The sequence below is a fragment of the Linderina pennispora genome (genome assembly GCF_002104995.1).
Source record: "Linderina pennispora strain ATCC 12442 chromosome Unknown DL89scaffold_14, whole genome shotgun sequence".
Lineage (NCBI taxonomy): Eukaryota > Fungi > Kickxellomycota > Kickxellomycetes > Kickxellales > Kickxellaceae > Linderina > Linderina pennispora.
Window position 1 is genome coordinate 303,204 of NW_024468262.1, and position 19,482 is coordinate 322,685.

The following is a 19,482-nucleotide window of genomic DNA, read 5'->3' on the forward strand; positions in this document are numbered from 1 at the left end:
AACCACATTTTCCGTGCTGACTCTGTACATTCTGCGTGGTGAGCATGCCGTTTGAATTCGTCCCGTCAAACATGAGAGGAGAGACTCTCCTGAACATTAGAGGCAAAAACTTTTTCCAATGATGGGCAGATTTGCCAGCGCGTCAAGACAAAAGTTTCCGGTCCTTTTTGTGCAATAGCTAGGATGGAGAGAGGAGTAGCTCGGGGATGAATGCTTTGCAAGAAGCCGAGCACGGCGACAGGCTTATGTTAATGGTGCTGCTAGTCGTATTTTTGAATATCTCCCATCAAGCGAGCCTTTACAACTAGTGAACTGATGCGCAGATTCAAGCTAGAAATGGTACGTATATAAACAGCGGCTTAAACTCTTGCCATTTTTCACTTGTACTATATCAACAGTCATATTTTCAAATGCCGCTCACAACCGCTTGTCCGCAGGAAGAAGCTCCTATTGCTTCAGTCGATGAAAAGCCCAATGCTTCAATAGAATCTGACACTGCTTACGAAGAGGATAACCCGCCGATGCTCCAGTCCTGGATAGTGCTGATGGCCGGGTTCATCGTGCACATGTTTTCGTTCGGCATCGTCAGCAGCTACGGCGTCTACCAAGTTGAGTATCTGGTCAACGAGTTTCCTGACTCATCAGCATCCATGTTCGTCCTGGATTGGAACCATGATGTTCTTTGGAAACGCGTTTTTCGGACTATTCGCCAGTATGGCGTGCGAGAGGTTCGATGCACGGTACATCAGCATGGGCGGCATCCTGGTTATTGCCATGTCGCTAATCGCAGCCTCGTTCTGCATAACCCCGTGGGCGCTGCTTCTGACGCAAGGGAGTGTTGTTTGGCATCGGTGGCGGATTCACTGATATTGTTTCCGTTGTGGTGCCGACGCAATGGTTCCCGAAACACCGGGCATTGGCAGTTGGTCACTGTGCTGGCAGGAACCAGCATTGCAGGAATTTGGATTTCCGCTGCCAACAAAGGCATGGCTGGTGAGCCTGGGACGGCCGTGGGCGATGCGCATCACTGGGTTCATTATCCTGGGCGCCGGCATGCCGGCCAGCTGGCTGCTGAAGCCGCGCACGAGAATAGTGCGCCAAGGCAAGCTGCTTGACTTTTCGCTGCTGCGTGATATCCGCTATGTGCTGCTGCTCATTGGCAGCTCGCTGTCGATGGCCAGTGTGTTCACACCGTATTTCTACATGTCGTCATATAGCGTGGTCGTTCTTGGCATGAGCCAGGACTTTAGCACAAAGCTGCAGATGCTGCTTAACCTGACATCTTTGATTTCCCGGGTTGTCATTGATCTGGTTTCGCACCGAGTAGGAGCTCTGAACACGCTGGTTGTGTCGACATTTGCTGGCGCCCTGGGGATTATTGTATTTTGGCTGCCATATCCAGAACAGCACAATGCTGATTATTGCAGCTACCATATACGGAATCTCGTGGGGCATCATGCCAACGCTGCATCCGGTGGTTGCTGCAGATCTGTATGGCTCAGAGCGCCTGAACAACACGCTGGGAGTCATTTACTTTGGCTACGCTGTGGCTACCCTGGTCGACCGTGCCTGTGGATGGAGCCATGCTGGATACCATTGGAAACAAAACCGACTACTTCGAGCATGATCATTTACTGCTCGGTGCAGCTTCTCTGCTCGGCATTAGCGATGTTGGCGCTGCGACTGCTGATCTCGAAAAAGTTCCTCTACAAGTGCTAGGCTAGGGACTCCTTATCTGATTTAGCAGCTTGGCAAGTAGCTATTGTCTGCATTAATATATTGTTTTGTGTGTGGGCAAAGGCATGTGTGTATGCTGCGCAGCAAAGAATTCGAGGCTGGCTCGGGTATGTGTGCACCCCCTTCCTAATATGCAGGCCGATCCTGAGTGCCAGCTACAAGTGCGAGCAAGAAAGTGGCCGGGACGGAGCACATTCGAAATTGACCGAGAGTGAACAGCGGCATAGAGCCATTGGATGCTGGCATGCAGATTGCATTTGGAGCTGCCACTCAGAGCAAGACGTATCACAGATAACATCGAATAAGATATAGTCATAATGGTTGCGGACATCCAATGCTGCAATTTTCAGTGTCTGCCTGTGTATTGAGCGTTTACACGTCGCCAAAGTTCAGCCACTTGTTGTAGCCGCGCACAGCGTCCAAGCGCACCAGCCGCTTATGATCATCGCGGGTCTTGGTCAGCACCTTCAGAATGGTATGTCTGACCGAATGCAGCACGCCGATATCGTACTTTTCCGGCACAAGCGCCAGAGTCTCCAGCGCAGCCCTCCGCACATCCACGGTATTTGCCTCGCTCTTTTGCAGCGCATCCAGCATCCAGAGGCACAACTGTGGCGGTGATTTCATCGTGCAGTACACTGGGAGCCTCCATGACAACCATGGCGATCAGTGCGGATGCTCGCAGACTTCAGCTCGCCGCGGGTCAGGACGCACGGCCGAAAGCAGCAAGGGCACGACAGTCTCAATGCCGTTCATTAGCACGCTCTTGGGCATATGGCGAATGACGTTGGTCAGGACGACAAGGAAGGCGGCCTTGGTGACATCGTCGGTGGCTGCGTTGAACCGCGCAGTGATCTCGGGCAACACAGTTGCATAGAACCGCTGCTTGAACAGCAGGCGGAACACACCGTGGGTTGGCTTGGTGACCGACCAGTCGTGGTCGCCTAGGATCACAGAAAAGCCCTCGGCGGCCTGCGTGGAGAGCTCGGATTTGGCGTCAATCAGACCAAAGAGCCAGCGCACGCTGTCGTAGCCGAGCCTGTCGTTGCAGGTCACCAAGGCGCGTGCAATCCACTGGTGGAGAAGAACCAATGGGTCGGCGGGGCTGTCGGCGCTCACAGCCTTGTCGAGCACTGTCTGGACCAGTTGAGCACGCACCTTGGCGTCCTTGGTCTTGTTGACCACCGAAGATATAATCTCGAAGCATGCGTCACGCTGGATAGCGTTCTCGGTCGCCAGCGCAGCATGCGAGAGGTCGCCCAGGAAGGCAGCCACGATCAGGAACCGCCAGCTTGGCCTCAGGGCGATGCGCGCACACCGCAGCCGAGAACAGCGGCAGCAGCGACTTTGCCTCGGCCTGGGCATTGCTCGCATCAACAATCACAGAGCGATAGGTGTCGAACCAATACTCCCCAGTCTTTTCCTGGGCAGCAGCATCGAGGTTGCTGAACAGGGCGACCTCGCATTTGGCAAACTCTACCACTAGCGGCAGCGGCACCGACTCTTGCTGGCCCACTAGCTGGAGCATCCACTGGGCAACCGGCTGCATAACGCTTGCGGCCAGATGGGTGACTAGCTCAGGGTCGCTCTTGGCGGCTAGCGTGGCATCGATTATCTTGCGCACAGTCGTCATTGCAGCGACCCGGAAAGCCGGCTGCAGGCCCGTGATTAGCACCTCGCAGATGCTGGTCACAATAGTGGCAACCAGGCTGCGCGAGGCCACGGCTACGGCACCCAAGACGTCCAACAGACGCGCGACCTTGCTGGCAGCAACAGTGTCAGCAGTCAGTGCCTCGATGAGCTTGGGCAACACGACCTTACTGACCAGCTCATGTCTGGCCAGCGACAGCTGCACCAGCAGATGTGTAGCCTCCTTGTTGACATTTGGTGTCCTCGCTGCGCTCGATGGCCGCTGAGGTAATAGTCAACAAAGCCACGGCAGCCTCGTTGTCGGTGAGCAGGCCAGGCAGCAGCACAAGCAGCGTGATGCCCTTCAGACGCACCATATGCAGGACACTGTACTCCTTGTCGAGCGGCACAGGCGGACTCGGGCCGGTAGATGCCCAAAAGGTCGTTTTTGCTGGCATCGAGGCAGTCGGCAGCGCGGCCCAGATCGCAACTAGGCTGACAGCACGTGGTTGAGCACGTCGATCAGCTGGCGGCGCACTGTCAGCACTTCGGTGCTGCTGAGGCGCTCAGCGATGACCGGCAAAATGGCGTCAGTCACGATTGCACAGTTGTAGCTGGACGATTTGGCTGCAGCGCGCAGAATCCTGCCGACCTCCTCAGGGTTCTTGATCTCGTCAGCGGTCAGCTGGATGCTGGCTTCCTTCAGGATGTAATCAAGCGGCGTTGCGTCCTCTTCCATGGCACATGGCTTGGCAGACGCTGGTGGCACCGAGATTACGGCGTAGACGGCCTCGAGAGTGCCCAGTGCGGCTCGCACCACGTCCTCGTCGGCGGCCATGAAGACCTCTTCGCGGATCTGGTCCACTAGAGCCTCCATGCGCGGCAGGAACACGCTGGGCTCGTAGACGCGCGCGCCAGCCGCCAGCGTCTCGTAGGCGTCGATCTTGGCGCTGACCGACGTTGCGGTAGTCTTGCTGACCAGTGGCTTGACAGCCAACTCGCCAAAATATGGTGACCCGGCAATGCAGGCCCTTAGCGCTCTCTTCAGAGCCTCAGGCGAAATGGCTGACGGATCGCCGTCGCGGTTCTTGAAATGTGATCGGGAAGTAGCAGAACACCACATCAAACAGATCCTCGGCGTACTTTTCGATATCCACCAGCTCGATGATCCGCGGCACCAGCTCAAACGCCACCATCAACGACCGCGGGTCCTTCTCGCCATCCAATGCCTGCGCAAACCCAAGCACAAAGTCATCGCCAATGCTCTGCACTGCCTTTGGGTATCCGTCCACCACCGTCTGCAACAGGCTGTACGCGGTGCTGCGCGTTGACTGCTGGAAGCTCTGCACGTGCACCTCCTTGAACAGCGCCGACACCACATCGATTGCGTACTGCGACGTAAATGCTGGCAGCCTGAGCAGGGCCATTAGCGCCCGCAGCGTCTGTGGCACACAGGTTGCGTCGCCCAGCCGCGCACAGAAAAACTGCGTCAGCATTGTCGTCGCACGCGCGGGCACCGCTGCTGCCGGCAGCTCGCCTAGGACGTCCGAGAGAATGTGCGTGCCGCGGCTGCGTCGGGTTGCCTCGTCGCTGGCAAGATGGTCGCCGAGCGCCTGCACCAGCTCCAACAGCGATGTGTCGCCAGCCGAGATATGCGTCACCAGTTTGTTTAGCAGCTCCGTGTTGTCCTGGCTCTCGCCAATGCCGATAACGTATGCGTCGACCACTCTCTGCAAGTCCATTTTTCGAATGTGTGAATTTTTTAGTACAGAAACAGAATTAAAAATGCATTAAAGTCAAGGGGAGAAAGAAGCGTCGGGTCCACAGGAACCGGCATGTTAAAAAAAATACCATATCGCCGTCATACAGGTTTACTGGCGGCTCGCACTTCGAGTTAGTCAGCCGCTCGATCCCGGCTCGCGGAGCCGTTGGGGGAGCAGGTTTTTTTTTTGGGCTGGTCACGATCGTTATCACCTGTGACGATGGGGTTGCAAGCTGACTCTGTGACTCCCGATCGCTTGTGCGCACCTGCCGGCGACGCTTCTCTCCTTTGCTTTTTAATGAAAGGAAGAAGAGAAGGGATGATTTTGCTCCGCTTTACCCTCTAGTCTTTTTCAGTTTACTTGCTTCTTCCACAAGTTTCCCCCGCACTCGCGTCTTCAAGTCACCCACAGCGATCCACTAACAATGCCCTGCAAAGTCGTTCTTGCCGCCGAGGTTGCCTCCAACTTCACCGAGGAGATCAAGACAGAGGTGAGCCAGCGCAGCGTCAAGCCCAAGCTCGTCGGCTTCCTGGCAAACGACGACCCGTACGCGACAAAGTACGCGCAGTCCTCCAGCAAGCACCTGGCCGAGGCCGGGCTTCAATTCGAGCTGCGCCAGGTGCCGCGGGAATCGCTCGAGGCCGAGATCGCGGCTGCGAACACCGATCCGTCGGTGAGCGGCATCCTGGTGTACTACCCGGTGTACAATGACGAGCGGGACCAGAAGCTGCAGGACCTGGTCGATCCGACCAAGGACGTCGAGGGCCTGAACGTTGTCTACAACGGCAAGCTGTACAGCAACGACCGCTTCCTGGACGACCAGCAGACCCGCAAGGCCATCCTGCCGTGCACGCCGCTGGCTGTGGTCAAGGTGCTCGACCACATTGGCGTCTACGACCACTCGCTGCCCTACGGCGACCATCTGCGCGGCAAGACCATTGCCGTGGTGAACCGCAGCGAGGTCGTGGGCCGGCCCCTGGCCGCGCTGCTGGCCAACGATGGCGCCAAGGTCTTCTCGATCGATATCAACGATATCCTGATCTTCCAGCGCGATCCGAGTGCATCGATCAACAGCCACACCACGACCACCACTGACTTCAAGCCTGAGGACGTGATCCCGCTGTGCGATGTGGTCATCACCGGCGTGCCCAGTGCGGGGTACAAGATGCCGACCAGCCTGCTGAAGCCAGGCGTCGTGGCAGTGAACTTTGCCAGTGTACGGAACTTTGAGCCCGAGGTCAAGGAGGTGTCGTCGATCTATGTGCCGTCGGTCGGCAAGGTCACGGTGTCGATGCTGCAGCGCAACCTGCTGCGCCTCTTCAACTACCAGCAGTAAACGGCTTACTCCATTTCTCTTGTTGAATACGAAACACGACAATTCTTCCCATGAATGTGTATTGTCTTTTTGGGCTTTTGAGATAAGGTTTTTTGATGACGAGGAATCTAGAAGAACGCCGTGCAGCTGCCAAAGATCTGGCGCGGATTTCCGTTCGCCAGGACCCACTTCTTGGCCACCAGCGCGTCTGTGACAGGGGTCTGCACGATACGCACGCTGCGGTAAAAGTCCATCATCGCCTTGGCCTCGGTGGCCGTCATGCGGTCGAGCTTGACCACATCGAACGGCACCTTGGTCTCGGGCCGGTACAGCCCCGGGTCGCTCTCGACGTCCTTGTTCTTGAACGCGATCTGCGGCGGCGGGCTGAGCTTCTGGCTCAGCTGCTTGGGCATGAACTTGGTCTCGATATACGACGTGGCGCCCACAACCCACCCCTTGGCAAGCTGCTTGGTGCCCTCAAAATACGGCAGGAACGCACGCACCAGCCGCAGCCGGTTGGCCGCCAGGATCTTGTCCGCCTGGTCCGTATACGCACTCTTGCTCCACAGCGTGTTGACCTCGTCAAGCGCAATCACCACCGGCACCGCCTTTTGAGCCCCGGCGATCTCCAGCATCTGCTCCAGCGCTGCGTGCGCCAGCGACGGCGCCTGGATGCCAAACTCAACCAAGTCCGACAGCGTCTTGTCTGCCGCCAGCGACTTCTTGCCCAGCGTCACTGCCTTGCCCAGCGGCACCTTCGCCAGGGCCTCCGAGCTGAGCGCCTGGATCGAGCGCAGCAGCCCCATCGCCGTCTCGTGCTGCACAAACGAGTCATCGGCGCCCGGCGCATACGGCCGGCTCGAGTTGACCCACGGAATCGTCGCCGGGACATACACCACAATGTGCCCGGCCTCGGCTGCCACAGCCGCCAGCTTCAGCAGCTCGGCGCTCTTGCCTGCCCCATTGGGCCCGTCAATCACCGCCGCCGTCTTTGGCGCCGCCGAGGCGTTCTTTGCCAGCTGGTCCACGAGCTTCTGTGTGAATTCGCGGTACATCAGCGCCGGCTTGCCGAACAGCTTGAAGTCCTTGCCCAGGTACCCGGGGAACTGGTCCTTGCCCAGGCTCTGCAGTACATGTCCCGAGATCTCAAGGAACTGCCCGATGTTCCACTCCTTCGCCGTCGTGCTGCTCAAAACCTCCGTCTGCGGCGATGGCTTGTCCGTGTAGTAGTCGGGATTCAGGCTGCCCATGTTCACCGCCGTCGATGTCCCGGTGCGCAGCTTCTTTGATCCAATGGAAAGCTTTGTGAACGCCGTCGATGTAGTGCGATCAGCTAGATAAAGATCCTCGTTTAGTTCCTGCTGCAAACATTGGTGCCAAATTCATGCTCTGCTATGCCGCGGGCTATGCTTACCTGGTGTCTTCCGGCTGGCCAGCACCTGCTGCGTCGTCGAAATTGGGCGAACGCTCACCTGCAGGAGCTGCTTGGGTACCACTCGGGCCCCCGACTGTGTAATGCGGGCCGCGCTAAACATTTCGCTTTTGTTCCTTTTACTGTTGCGTAGGCCCCTTGGCGAGAGCGATTCTGACAATACACACGCTATTAAAAGAGAGAATGCGGTAATTGAAAAAAGCAACGAATGCTGGACAAAGTGCAGGCACCGTTTATCTTGCCTTTTAGCCTCAGCACAGATCCAGGGCCACAAAAAATATCTTGAGCCGAGCCGATCTACCCCAGTGCGAGCTGATGAGCCGCGAGCTGATATATCCGCCGGCTTGCCTGCATGTTGACAGGTTTGGAGTCAGTAGGTCCGCTATAAGAAAACGAATACCGTACTCTACAATGCACACTACAAAACACATGTGAGTTTGAGAAAGGACAGTTTAAGAGATAATGCATTGATGAGGGCCCATTCGATTGCTGCCAGGCTTCTCAGATATATAGAGAGGATATTTATATTGTCATTGGTATCATAATGACTGGTCCACTTGCCAATCACCGTTTTCAAAGCTGTGTTGCAGTGGCTGGCTCATAATATGGGGATCATACTGGTTTGATTCAGTTCGCTTCGGTGTGGTTGGCTGTACAGGTCCTCGCAGTGCATGAAACTAATATCAGTAACTCTTGGATCTAACATTTAGAAAAGTGCTATACGGTTCTCATTCATGGAGGAGTTCATATGAAAGCGTTTCTTTTTTTGGAAATAAACGAACCGAACTGAGTCATGTTTAAATAGCCCATCTATAAAATAGTGTAGATACAGAATTGGAATGTAATGCATTCAGCTGTATTACATTCTTGAACCAGGGCTTAAATAGCCTCTGTAGAGTTATGAGTCATGTGAAGACCATTTGGTTCATGCTCTATGTACACAAAAATTGCCAGATATATTGAGTTTCTGAAATGAGAAGCCTCACTGGGTTCCAATAATAATCTACCAATCCAGTGGCAGAAGAGTGGATGAGGCAAAGTGAACCTATTTTGTTAGCAGCATGCTGTTCCATTATGTATGACAAGAGCGAGAATTATTCTATGCATTTCCAGCATTTCACCCGCCACAATATTTTCACATGTTGTCCCTAGAGAATTCCAATCCTCTCCCTATGCTCGCACCCGTCTATGCTGCTAAGACGTGGACATCAATTTCTAAGGCCACTAAGGCTTCTATAGTTGCTTCAAAGCATTTATTGCTATAGTCTGTGCTCAACCAAAGTGAATAGGAAATGGCCACCTCAGATGGTACCGTTGTTAGAAAATGCACTCAATTCCTATCCTTTTACATTGGGGCATAGCCGAATGCGTCGCCTAGCCCTGGATTCATTACGGGGATGATATCATCATGGCCGTTGCTTGAAAGGAGTGAACAACAACTAAGCTTTGTATTCATGCTCTATGCTATATCTATTGACGATGACGGAGAACGAAATGTAGAGAGCTGTCAAAGTTTCTTGACCCTATGTTTAAATAGTTCCCCAAGACTAAGAGCAAGTGGCTCATGCGCGGAAAGAAGCTCTGTGGACTTTGTCCTACTTGGCATGTTTGTTTCAAAATGAAAGGCATCACTGAGTCCTAGCAGGTTGTCACCGACTCAGTGGAGGAAGAGCGTATGTGAAAAGGAATAGTGAATCTTCTAGCAATCTGTAAATCATTTTTCGTGTGATAAGAGAGGCCGCCATTTCACGCACATCCGACAATGGCTCGCTACAATTCCCATTTTCATTGTCTCTAGAGAATGATGAGAGCCTTTCTATGGTCATGCGTGGCCATTTTGCTAATGCAAGTTGCAGCGCCCCGGGATCTACGGCGCATTTCAGTTGTATCAAAATGGATGGGTGAGGCGTGGTAGCACATTTGTGTAGTGAGTATTGTAGTACAGCCACAGAGGTCCATGAGGGCATTATGTCATGTGTCGTGTCATAAAGGTCAATACGTAAAAAGTTGTTTGAAGAGATATGCGATTGGAATAAATATGATAGATACATATGGTACATCTTAAAGAAGGCCAAGACTCCTAGCCATACACCTCGGTTTTGACACCTCTGCCCCTTATGCGATTGAATTCGAGAATGCCAAGCGCATTACTCTCGTGGACAGCAACCCTCGTCAGGTTGGGCAAGCTGCGAATGAGAATACAGGCACGATGGAACATCTCTGGACCGCTGTGTGCAATACTGACATAGTAGAGCGAGGTGCTGATCGGGGGCAGGTCGGAGACATCGATAACATTGGTTCCGTACCTGTATGTGCTAGGCACTGCGTCCTCGATTGCAGGCATGTTTTCATCAGGTAAAAGTGTGTAAGGATACTTTCCGGCACTCCAGTGCCTCTTGAACACGATATCCAGCACCCCAAGTCTTGGCAATTGCTGAATGGCTCTGTGTAGATAAGGGAATTCATCCGCACCCAGGTCGATATTCAGGCACTTGAGACGGAACATCTGATCAACGCCAGTCAACGGGAATGGGTTAGCAAACAAGGACACATGCTGCACCATGTTCAGCATATTGTAGAAGCGGGTGATAGCTTCACGTTGGATAAAAGCGGGCATATCTGAGTATGGTCGTCCGACAAGAAAGAACGCTTTAATCCTTGAAACGATCCGCGCATCAATATACCGAAGGTCGTTCAGGTCCTCACCCATCTTCAGGATCTCAATTGGAGATTGATGAAAGAGACGATAAATGTCACCGAAGACAGGGATTGAGCCTCCAACAGTCAAAGAAAGCAGCTTCGGAAAGCGCAATACGAACCCGCCGGTTGGGTCGACTTTGGTTTCTAGATGTGGCTGTTCGGCGCAACGCAAGCTAAGCTTCTCTAAGCTGGAAAACACAACTTCGCTGCCGTTCCTGGATCTAAACCAACCCCAGTTGATACCATCTATGATATCGTAGATCGTCATTTTGCGAAGAACCGAGGCATCAAATGAAGGGCTGTCAATGAAGTGACCCAGATACCATGAATTCAGTGTCAGATCCGTAGTCTCATATGCAACACTGGATAAGGCCTTTGGTGGTAGCGGGTGCAGGCCTTGGACGGCCGTGAGCTGCGTACGATAGTAATGAAAGAGCCAGTAGTACAGCGGATATAGCTTCGTGAATCTGACAGCCAGACCAGGGCATACCGTATTAATTCCATCCTCAGCATATGCGATAGACCTGATGTTCGGGAAAAGCGCGATGAACTGAAAGTATGCCATTTGTGCCTCGGGATCCATCTGCGGGTTGTAGGTGGGATCGTTTCCAAACGACGCAAAACCGGTACCAACGAATACAAGGGAACGGATGTTTGCCCATCTGAAGTGGTAGCCATAAAACATATTCAGGATCTCTGTCATCTGGGGTTTGCACATACACCCGTCATCCAGCTTGATGACAAAGTCAGTGACATCCTCCGTCTTGCCCATCCCGATGAGCATCTCAATATTTGACCGCCATGCGTACCCATGTCTCCCATCCTTCGTGCAGTCCCCAATAAGCACGCGCTCGACGCAGACGTATTTGACGAATGGACTGCTGATAACATGTCGCCATCTGCGGCATACGTGAGCGAGCAACAGAACAGCCGTGAGGCCAAAGCAGTTCTCTGCTTCAGGACGCGTAGTCGGACACACCCACTTGAATATCTCAAAGAGGATGTCGTCCGGGACAAATGACAGCGGCCCTGGGGGAGCCATTGTGAGAAAAATAAGAGAGGAAAAGCGTGAGTTAAAAGTAGAGCGAAATAGAGGCTAAATAAATAAGGTTGTGTTGTGTTGTGTTGTGTTGTGTTGTGTTGTGTTGTGTTTACAGGTTGGAAGAAAGGCCAAGTAAATTAAAAAGGCGCTATGCGGTGAAGCAGGCTGAGGAGGAAAAGGAGAAGACGGAGGAAACCATTTATTTCCGCGACAGGGGAGTGCGAGGGAAGAGAGGCGACTTTTTATACCCTGAAAATCTAGTGGATCTCTCGCTGTTTTTGAGCGCCATCGCCATGCCAGAACAGCATCAGGTGAGGAAATAGTTTTGATATTCCAGGCTCAAAGGGAGCGGGTGTTTAGCAACGGCAATTGCACAATTGCGGTCTGGTCACATTGGCAGCATGCTGCCGCAAGAGCCAGGAATGGACAGGAAACCCCGTCAGTTTTGCCCTCACCAACTCGGGGTGGCAGGCAGGTGCATGCATGTGTGTTGTCCCTCCTGCCAGCGCGACAACCGCTGTCGGAGGTTGCCCCGCTTGCTCTGTTTTGTGCAAATCGCAGAGAAATTAATAAACCCCAAGTCCATTTTTCCAGCTGACTTTGCCCAAAGGCTCGTTCGCCAGCACCCTGGTTTCCTTGCTGTCCAGCTCAGCCAAGTTGCCGTTCTCCAATGAAAATCCTTGCTGCACCTGTGCAAAGACGTCAGGAGAGACAGTGCGCAACTTGGCTTATGTCTCTCTCACCCAAGCGCCATGAATATGCCTCTTTTTATGGCAAGGGTATGTTGAAGTATATGTGCAACTACTCGCCATGAAGTACCTACGTCGCACATATTGCATTTTTAAGCACAGAGTAGGTAGGAGGGGCTGACTGTACAGGCACATCCTGAAGGTTTTTCCTTGTCAGACAGAGAGGCGTTGTGGCAGCGTGAAGATGGGTCCGCGGCTATGGCTGATGTTATCCACTTGCATGTAAGTCGGAGCTGGCCATTTTGAGACAGTGGGCTTGTTTTCTATTCCACAGTGCCGTATGTTGGACATTGTAAGGACAGCAATTTACGCACGTCTACTTCCGGTGTGCATATGGATGGGGCGTGGTTGCCGCCTGTGGTTGGTGGGTGGGGTTTCTGGATATACCAGCAAGGTTTCCGCTTTCCCATCAGGCTAGCAACATACCAACACACACAAGTGACCACTGTTGCTTGTAAGTGGCCAGGCAATCCTTTTGCAGTTGCGTTCGTGAACACTGGTCACCTGTTCAATACAACAATTCACGATTGAGGTAGAGTAGAATAAAGTGCTGAACCCACCCGGTCCGTTATCTACGGCCATCGCCCTTGGTGCATGCACTTGCATATTTGATTGTCATTGCCCGCGAGCTGTGCGATCAAAAGAGGTGTATCATGCGTACAGCTGGAGACAGCGATAGCAATGTGTCCAGGATGATACAATCAGTAGATAGCCTGGGGAATCTAAGACATCAGTGTGGGTTTCTAAAATTTACGTGTGTGGGTACTAATTGTCGTGCAGTCTTTATGATTGTGCAGTGGTGGCTGGGTATTTACCAGGGATCTGTCCTGCTACAGCAGCAACTGGCAAAGTATGTGTGTATGTCATGAATGTCCATCCTCGCTGATCGGTTGATTTGTTTGGGATTTTGTTAGGCTCTCCTGCAAGCCGGTCTTTGACCAGTGAATAGCGCTTTCCACAAAGAGGGTGCTGCTCTCACAAATTCATTTGCGCATTTCCCTTTTTATTTCCCTTAGCTTGAAACTTATAGACAATGGGCGACCTGTTCGGCGTGGTAGGCTGGCTATTTCTCCCAAAGTTCGCGTCAGACTGCGTGCTGCAAGGAGCACACTGGGTTCTCGCACGGGTGGCGCCAGGCAAAGTTCCAGCAGCACATTCAGCAGCGTACAATCTGCACCGGCGACTCTCGTATGCAGTTGTTATCATGCTCTACCTTTTCTACACCCTGTATAGCACAGAGAAGAGCCTAGGTACGAATTACTACCAGCTGCTAGGAGTATCGCCATCGGGGGTTTCGAGTGCGCAGCTGAAACGCAATTTCCGCAACCTCTCGCTGGCATTGCACCCGGACAAGAACACTGGCAACGAGATGGAGTTTATTCAGGTCCAGGAGGCATACAGGGTGCTGTCGACACCCACGCTCCAGTTTGTGTATGACCGGGCGGGCGCCAGTGCGCTGGCGTGCCAGACGTGCAAATCGGCCAACGACTACCTGCTTGCAGCAGTGCCTAGGCGGCTGGGCGTATACGGAGCGTTTGTTTTCGGAAACGTCATCCTGCAGGTATTCCGGTTCGGCGTCAATGGCATATACTGGCGGTACCTGGCGATCGGGGCATTTGCGGTGCTGGAGCTGCTGATAATGACGGGCAAGACGACGCCGGTGTTCATTGGTGCCATGCAGTTTGTGGTGCGGCAGCGGACGGGGTTCGAGATTGCGCAGATTCCTGCAGCAGGCGATGGTGTGCTTTTTCATAGCGCTGAACCAGATCGGCCCGCAGTTCATGCCGCAAGACGACGTCAGCACATTGGCATTGGCGCGCGAGCTGCTGGGGGCGACCCGCGCGACACACGCAGAGATGCAGGCCAAGACCAAGCGCCTGGTGGACATGTTCCGCAACACAGGGCACCACAGCAAGCTGACGGGCGAGTTCGAGAAGGAGATGCTGCTGTGCTCGACGCTGGGGTCCAGCTCGCAGTTCCACAAGACGTACGTCGAGCGGCTCAATGCCGAGCGGGCGCAGATTGAGCTTGATAGGTGACCGAGGGATTTGCGGACTTGCTTTGTATCATGTGGCCACGTGAGCATGCTGGTTTCAACAAACAATTAGAAGCACCTGCGCACACATTTTTCGTCTCTAGCGAGAAACTACTACGAATGGTACAGTTATATCTGCGGCGCGGGCATGACGTGGGAACCGTCAAGCACACAATGCATACCTTGCACGGATAGCGGAGCATTTCCTTGGCAGCCCTTTGTAGTTGGTGCGGCTGTGCGTGGTTTTGCATGCAGTAGAGTGCAATAAGCTGCCACTGCACTGTCTCCCCTGAGCTCACGCGACCACTGCATATAAAAGGGGCTGGTCTGGCAACTAGATCTGTCCGCGTATCCTCTCCTCTTCTTCTTCTTCTTTTCTACTACATCTAGTCAAACCATTACTACCAAGCCTTCCTCAATGACAACCTCTGACCCACCAGAACAAGGACGACTGCCCCTGCGAGCACGAGCACGGCGAGCAGACCGAGCCCCTCTACAGCAGCCGCGTGGTGCTGACCACGTATCCGTCGCAGCTGGGCATCGACCCGCTGCCCATGACGTGGGGTGCCAAGACACCGCAAGAGCGCGGGCCCATCGTGGCCTCCCGGCACCCGGACTCCTTTGGCAAGCGCAACGCAATTGGCGCTGGCGGAGGCTCATACTGCATCTACCACGCGCTGGCGGTGGCCATTGGAGACCTGAAGCCAAACCACCTGCCGGACTTGTCGCTGACCGAGCCGGCGTACAATATCACCCCGCAGGCCACGTGGACAGCCCCCGGCAAGATCGTGTCAATGGATCCCTGGGGCCACGCAGTCGTCGAGCATTTCAGCGAGCAGCTGCAGCAGGGCATCGATGTGCGCCCGACCATTGCTGTAACCAAAGCGCATATGAAGCTAGCCGAGATTGACGAGGCCATCGGCAAGGGCATTTTGCAGCGCGACGGCGACGTGGTGACCGAGAATGGCGAGCTCAAGGTCGTCAAGGTAGCCTGTCGAGCCCGTGTGGTTCCTGCCCGGTGTCGCCGAGCGCTTCGGCATCTCCGAGGCCACACTGCGCCGGGCGCTGTTCGAGGACACCGGTGGCATGTATCCCGGAGCTGATCACGCGGCCGGACCTCAAAGTGTTCCTGCCGCCCATCGGCGGCCTGACCGTGTATATCTTCGGCAACCCCGAGCACATCACCGACCCGGCGAAGCGCCTGACTATGCGCGTCCACGACGAGTGCAATGGCTCAGACGTGTTCGGCTCCGACATCTGCACCTGCAAGCCGTATCTGATCTACGCCATCGAGGAGTGTGCGCGCGAGGCACAGAACGGCGGCGTCGGCGTCGTCGTGTATTTCCGCAAGGAGGGCCGTGCGCTGGGCGAAGTCACAAAGTATCTTGTGTATAATGCCCGCAAGCGCCAGGAGGGCGGCGACACAGCTGCCAATTACTTTAAGCGCACTGAGTTTGTTGCTGGCGTCAAGGATATGCGCTTCCAGGCGCTGATGCCCGATATTCTGCAGTGGCTGGGCGTGACGCGCATCGACCGCTTCATCTCCATGTCCAACATGAAGTATAACGCCATCGTTGGCTCCGGCATCGAGATTGTCGAGCGCGTGTCCATCCCGGAGGACCGCATGCCTGGCGACGCCAAGGTCGAGATCGAGGCCAAGATTGCCGACGGCTACTTCACTACCGGCGCTGTGCCCACCGCCGATGATCTGCAGGCTGTCAAGGGCCGCAACTGGGACGAAATCGTGCACTAATCATCATTTCATATCTTTTTCATACCTAATTATTCGGCACAAGTTGAAAAACAAAACGAGTATAGCTAAAAACGAAATGGAAACACGTGTGCCAGCCGTCGGCTGGCCCAGCAGCAGGGCCGCAGAGGGGATTAATTTTGGATACGGCTAATACATGGATACATCAACGATACCAGCAATGTTGTGCTCAGTACTTTGTGGTAGTCGTGTCGTATGAGGCGTTGCCAACACCCTCACCTTCGGTCGTCTGGCGGTAGTAGTTATGCGCCTGGTCGGGCTCCTGGCGCTTTCTGCGGTGCTCCTTCTTCGACTGGTGCTTCTTGTGGAGCTTGTTTGCGCCCACCAGCAATGCTAGGGCCGCAACACCTGCGATGGCAATCTTCTTGTTCTACTCGCAGTAATTGGACAGGGGTATGTAGGATTACCTGATCACTATGTCATGCACATATGCGGATATAGATGTCATGTGCATCAACAGGGGTTGTCAATTTTTTTCACCACTTACATCGTACTCGGGTATGTAGTGCTCGCCGTACTGGGCTGTCAGGTGGGGGTCGGGCCTCTTGCGGAAAAAATCGGTGAATCCGCGGTCGCCATCCTCGTCGGCGTACTCGCCGGTGTACTCGCCAGCAGCAGTATGCTGCTCGGCTGTTGCCACATTGTCGTACGTGGCTGACTCGCCCTTGTTGTGTGCATCGGCGGGCGGGCCGTACCCGTGGCTGTAGGCCTGGGCATTTCTGGCGTTCTGGTATGAAGACATGGTAGGCTTGGGATCAGTAGGTTTTCGACTAGTGGGTAGAAGAAAAAGATATGGTGTTTGAGAGAAAAAAGCGGAGTGGTATTTCAAGGCACCCAAAAAAATTGTGCTGGTTGCCTCTCCTGCTCTTATAGAGCTGGCCAGCACGGGGGGTTTCTGCACACGCAAGGTTGTCAACAATCTAGTTTGCCCAGCAAAGTAATGGCAAATCCACACGAAAAAACACATGACCAGCTTACTGCATCGGCGTTTGGTGAATGCTGGCAAAGTGAGGAAAATGGCCAGTCGAGGCATAATAGGGTTGACGTGTCTCCCCGGAGAATCCACATGACGTAGCCATGTCATGACAAACCCAAATGTACCCTCTGCCACAGGCTCTTGTCAGGCATGCTGTCTGCCCTCATGCCCGTCCATGGACGATTGGGTGGGAATCGCTGGCCGCACAACCCACACAAAATCATCATGCAGCATGCACTGTGACCCATGGGTGCTTGCAGCGCGCAATCTCCGTCGCCCTTTCTTTCGTCTTCAGGACAGCTGAATGCTACCTGGTTGCTGCATCCGTTTTTGGGGGCTGGGCGTGTGATGCATGGCACTTTCCGGCGCCAAAACTGCTGCTCTAGCAAGGAAATGTACAGTTGACTGCTGGTTCTGAGGAAATCAGCATTTTTTCTGCGGCCAGCTGAGCGCCAGCATCTTTGGTCAGCTGTCAAAGATGCGGTGCTGGCGTTTCTGTTTCTCCAGCCAACAAGACGACAATACTACTCCCCGCTTTTTGACAGGTGCAGAGTGCGTGGACAGCGCATGAGCGCAGCAGCTGGTGATTGTTGCAGATGCTCCTCCTAGCCTTGTACATTGCCACCCCACTGGTGCTGTGTCTGACGCAAAATCCCAATTAAGATGCCACCTGCTGGATTACAGAAATTAGGCTATAGACGTTCGTTTGGATTTTACCATGTCATGACTTCCCTTGACAAGGTAGGCCGTGCCTTCCAAATCAGTTTTCTACACATGCCCTTCGACAGGAGTCAGCCATCCCAAGCCCAGGTTGCCAAGCATACGAGCCTTGCCATGAAAGCAGCATTACCCTTCCACCTCTTCAGAGCACAGCCACACATTTGTATGGCAATGTGCAGCTCCCTAGGACATAAAATTGTTGATTTAGCTGCATTTTTGACATGATGAAAGTATATGCGTATTACTGCAGCCCCCACAAGGACCTGTGAAGCTAGCCGGGCCGAATCTGGCTGAGCAGAGCATTAGCGTAATCTTAGCCAAGCTCTTGGCAGTGGAATCATTCATAAACTGAGATCCCAGGCTCATGGCGAGGATTCATTCATAGTTGAATGCCAATCTTTCGAACTCTATTTCTCGGATTAACACACATGCCTGTGACAGTCGCCGACTCCTGAACTCTCCTCAGAGAACTGGCTCCTCGCCTTCAAGCCTCTATTAGCTATTTGACAGTACATATTCTTTTTCATTGTCTGTTTGACAATTTACTCAGCACTTGGTAACATTGTATTTACTACTGGACGTACACTTCCACGACTAACACCATGAAAATGATTATCGAGGCGAAAGACAGGTTGGCTGATTCTGGCAGCTGGGTTGTGGCTCTGAATATGTGCTTCGCGATCACTATTTACCTCAGATATTTTAGTGGTGAATACACGTTCCACCGGCCGATACGACTGTTGGAGGACATAAACTACATTCCACAACGGGTCAATATCGGTTTCAATAATATCAACCCGCAGCACATCAAAGAAGATGGTTTGAAAAACAAGAGGCTTCTGCGTTGTCTTCCAGGAATTCTGGCCTTCAAGGCCGAATACCAGGGGAGGGATGTCTTTTTGGAATATGCTTGCAGCGAGGACAAGGCGACGGCTCTCACCGTTGAATCGACGATAGGATTGAACTTCCTCCCTCAGCACCCATGCATACAGGAGTACCTCAGCATCGTAGCGAATGGCTTGGTCTCAGAATACCTTGATAGAAAGATGCTTTCCACACTGGAGAGTGTATCGGATTCAGGGAAAGGCTGATGTTTTGAAACGCCCAAGGTACTTCACGATCAGAGGATGGTTCGTGGCGACTTGGGATTGCAAACCATCATGGTTAACAGAGATGTGGCCAAGTTAATCGACTTTTCGTATGCGTACAGCAAGAAATGGGATATCAATAGTATATACAAAGGCAGCTACAATCATCCCGCTCCTGCTATCAAAGTCGAAAAGCTAACAGAGTGTCTGAAGAAACTAATATCGGTAGATAATGCGCGAATTTCTGATATTTGGCACTAGTTAATGTATTGTTTTACTAGAATTGCTCTGCCCGCGATGCGAGCTCGGCTGCTAGTCAGCATGAGTTGACACGTCGATAAGAGCATCACGGCGAACCGATCATTTGAACGTGTCGGATGGTTGTTGGTACAGTGGCGATCATGGACATCCCCCACCTTGGTGGTCTGCTCAGCGCAGGCGCTTCAGCGCTGGCTCGCTGCTGCTAGCAGCAGAATCGCCTGCTGCTGCACGCCTCTTGCGCGACCTCTTTGTTGCAGGGGTAGT

At 53.5% G+C, this 19,482-nt stretch overlaps 10 protein-coding genes across 10 annotated transcripts; 5 read left to right on the top strand and 5 right to left on the bottom strand.

The window, feature by feature from the left end:
• Positions 1–391: 391 nt before the first annotated feature.
• Positions 392–1,799, top strand: DL89DRAFT_269874 (MFS general substrate transporter). The gene is made up of 5 exons (XM_040888464.1): positions 392–620; positions 646–837; positions 985–1,380; positions 1,403–1,558; positions 1,582–1,799. Exons 1-5 carry the CDS (start codon positions 411–413, stop codon positions 1,717–1,719), a joined length of 1,092 nt encoding a protein of 363 aa, XP_040740784.1. The 5' UTR covers positions 392–410; the 3' UTR covers positions 1,720–1,799.
• Positions 1,800–2,109: 310 nt separating this feature from the next.
• On the bottom strand, positions 2,110–5,108 carry DL89DRAFT_295189 (uncharacterized protein; the record flags this gene model as incomplete). The annotated part of the gene is made up of 6 exons (XM_040890611.1): positions 2,110–2,346; positions 2,425–3,028; positions 3,069–3,629; positions 3,667–3,783; positions 3,867–4,453; positions 4,488–5,108. 6 exons carry the CDS (start codon positions 5,106–5,108, stop codon positions 2,110–2,112), a joined length of 2,727 nt encoding a protein of 908 aa, XP_040740785.1.
• Positions 5,109–5,524: 416 nt separating this feature from the next.
• DL89DRAFT_286047 (NAD(P)-binding protein) lies at positions 5,525–6,465 on the top strand (the record flags this gene model as incomplete). The annotated part of the gene is made up of 1 exon (XM_040889844.1): positions 5,525–6,465. Exon 1 carries the CDS (start codon positions 5,554–5,556, stop codon positions 6,463–6,465), a length of 912 nt encoding a protein of 303 aa, XP_040740786.1. The 5' UTR covers positions 5,525–5,553.
• Positions 6,466–6,525: 60 nt separating this feature from the next.
• DL89DRAFT_60542 (uncharacterized protein) lies at positions 6,526–8,076 on the bottom strand. Its single transcript, XM_040891861.1, has 2 exons — positions 7,859–8,076; positions 6,526–7,777 (listed from the first exon to the last, which is right to left on the bottom strand). Exons 1-2 carry the CDS (start codon positions 7,977–7,979, stop codon positions 6,573–6,575), a joined length of 1,326 nt encoding a protein of 441 aa, XP_040740787.1. The 5' UTR covers positions 7,980–8,076; the 3' UTR covers positions 6,526–6,572.
• A 1,045-nt stretch (positions 8,077–9,121) lies between these two features.
• Positions 9,122–10,003, bottom strand: DL89DRAFT_269876 (uncharacterized protein). Its single transcript, XM_040888465.1, has one exon. The coding sequence runs from the start codon at positions 9,841–9,843 to the stop codon at positions 9,526–9,528; it is 318 nt and encodes a 105-aa protein (XP_040740788.1). The 5' UTR covers positions 9,844–10,003; the 3' UTR covers positions 9,122–9,525.
• DL89DRAFT_269877 (uncharacterized protein) lies at positions 9,740–11,447 on the bottom strand. Its single transcript, XM_040888466.1, has one exon. The coding sequence runs from the start codon at positions 11,346–11,348 to the stop codon at positions 9,957–9,959; it is 1,392 nt and encodes a 463-aa protein (XP_040740789.1). The 5' UTR covers positions 11,349–11,447; the 3' UTR covers positions 9,740–9,956.
• A 1,686-nt stretch (positions 11,448–13,133) lies between these two features.
• Positions 13,134–14,462, top strand: DL89DRAFT_60623 (DnaJ-domain-containing protein). The gene is made up of 3 exons (XM_040891862.1): positions 13,134–13,217; positions 13,384–14,100; positions 14,230–14,462. Exons 2-3 carry the CDS (start codon positions 13,401–13,403, stop codon positions 14,391–14,393), a joined length of 864 nt encoding a protein of 287 aa, XP_040740790.1. The 5' UTR covers positions 13,134–13,217; positions 13,384–13,400; the 3' UTR covers positions 14,394–14,462.
• Positions 14,463–14,956: 494 nt separating this feature from the next.
• Positions 14,957–16,612, top strand: DL89DRAFT_305509 (uncharacterized protein; the record flags this gene model as incomplete). Its single annotated transcript, XM_040890892.1, has 2 exons — positions 14,957–15,420; positions 15,477–16,612. 2 exons carry the CDS (start codon positions 14,957–14,959, stop codon positions 16,153–16,155), a joined length of 1,143 nt encoding a protein of 380 aa, XP_040740791.1. The 3' UTR covers positions 16,156–16,612.
• DL89DRAFT_269878 (uncharacterized protein) lies at positions 16,257–16,873 on the bottom strand (the record flags this gene model as incomplete). The annotated part of the gene is made up of 2 exons (XM_040888467.1): positions 16,257–16,543; positions 16,661–16,873. Coding segments are annotated over 2 exons (414 nt in total), but the record flags the coding sequence as incomplete, so codon positions are not given.
• Positions 16,874–18,449: 1,576 nt separating this feature from the next.
• On the top strand, positions 18,450–19,140 carry DL89DRAFT_269879 (uncharacterized protein; the record flags this gene model as incomplete). Its single annotated transcript, XM_040888468.1, has 1 exon — positions 18,450–19,140. A coding segment is annotated over exon 1 (279 nt), but the record flags the coding sequence as incomplete, so codon positions are not given.
• Positions 19,141–19,482: the final 342 nt, after the last annotated feature.

What these genes read in the sequence shown, in the direction of transcription:
- DL89DRAFT_269874 (XM_040888464.1), top strand. Translation starts at nt 411, where the DNA reads ATGCCGCTCACAACCGCTTGTCCGCAGGAAGAAGCTCCTATTGCTTCA. An exon ending in TCTACCAAGTTGAGTATCTG is followed by an intron (nt 621 to 645) that starts GTCAACGAGTTT and finishes CTGACTCATCAG; the next exon opens with CATCCATGTTCGTCCTGGAT. An exon ending in TGCTTCTGACGCAAGGGAGT is followed by an intron (nt 838 to 984) that starts GTTGTTTGGCAT and finishes CTGCCAACAAAG; the next exon opens with GCATGGCTGGTGAGCCTGGG.
- DL89DRAFT_60542 (XM_040891861.1), bottom strand. Translation starts at nt 7,979, where the DNA reads ATGTTTAGCGCGGCCCGCATTACACAGTCGGGGGCCCGAGTGGTACCC. An exon ending in GGCCAGCCGGAAGACACCAG is followed by an intron (nt 7,778 to 7,858) that starts GTAAGCATAGCC and finishes ATCTTTATCTAG; the next exon opens with CTGATCGCACTACATCGACG.
- DL89DRAFT_269876 (XM_040888465.1), bottom strand. Translation starts at nt 9,843, where the DNA reads ATGCCCTCATGGACCTCTGTGGCTGTACTACAATACTCACTACACAAA.
- DL89DRAFT_269877 (XM_040888466.1), bottom strand. Translation starts at nt 11,348, where the DNA reads ATGGGCAAGACGGAGGATGTCACTGACTTTGTCATCAAGCTGGATGAC.
- DL89DRAFT_60623 (XM_040891862.1), top strand. Translation starts at nt 13,401, where the DNA reads ATGGGCGACCTGTTCGGCGTGGTAGGCTGGCTATTTCTCCCAAAGTTC. An exon ending in TGCGCAGATTCCTGCAGCAG is followed by an intron (nt 14,101 to 14,229) that starts GCGATGGTGTGC and finishes GCAGAGATGCAG; the next exon opens with GCCAAGACCAAGCGCCTGGT.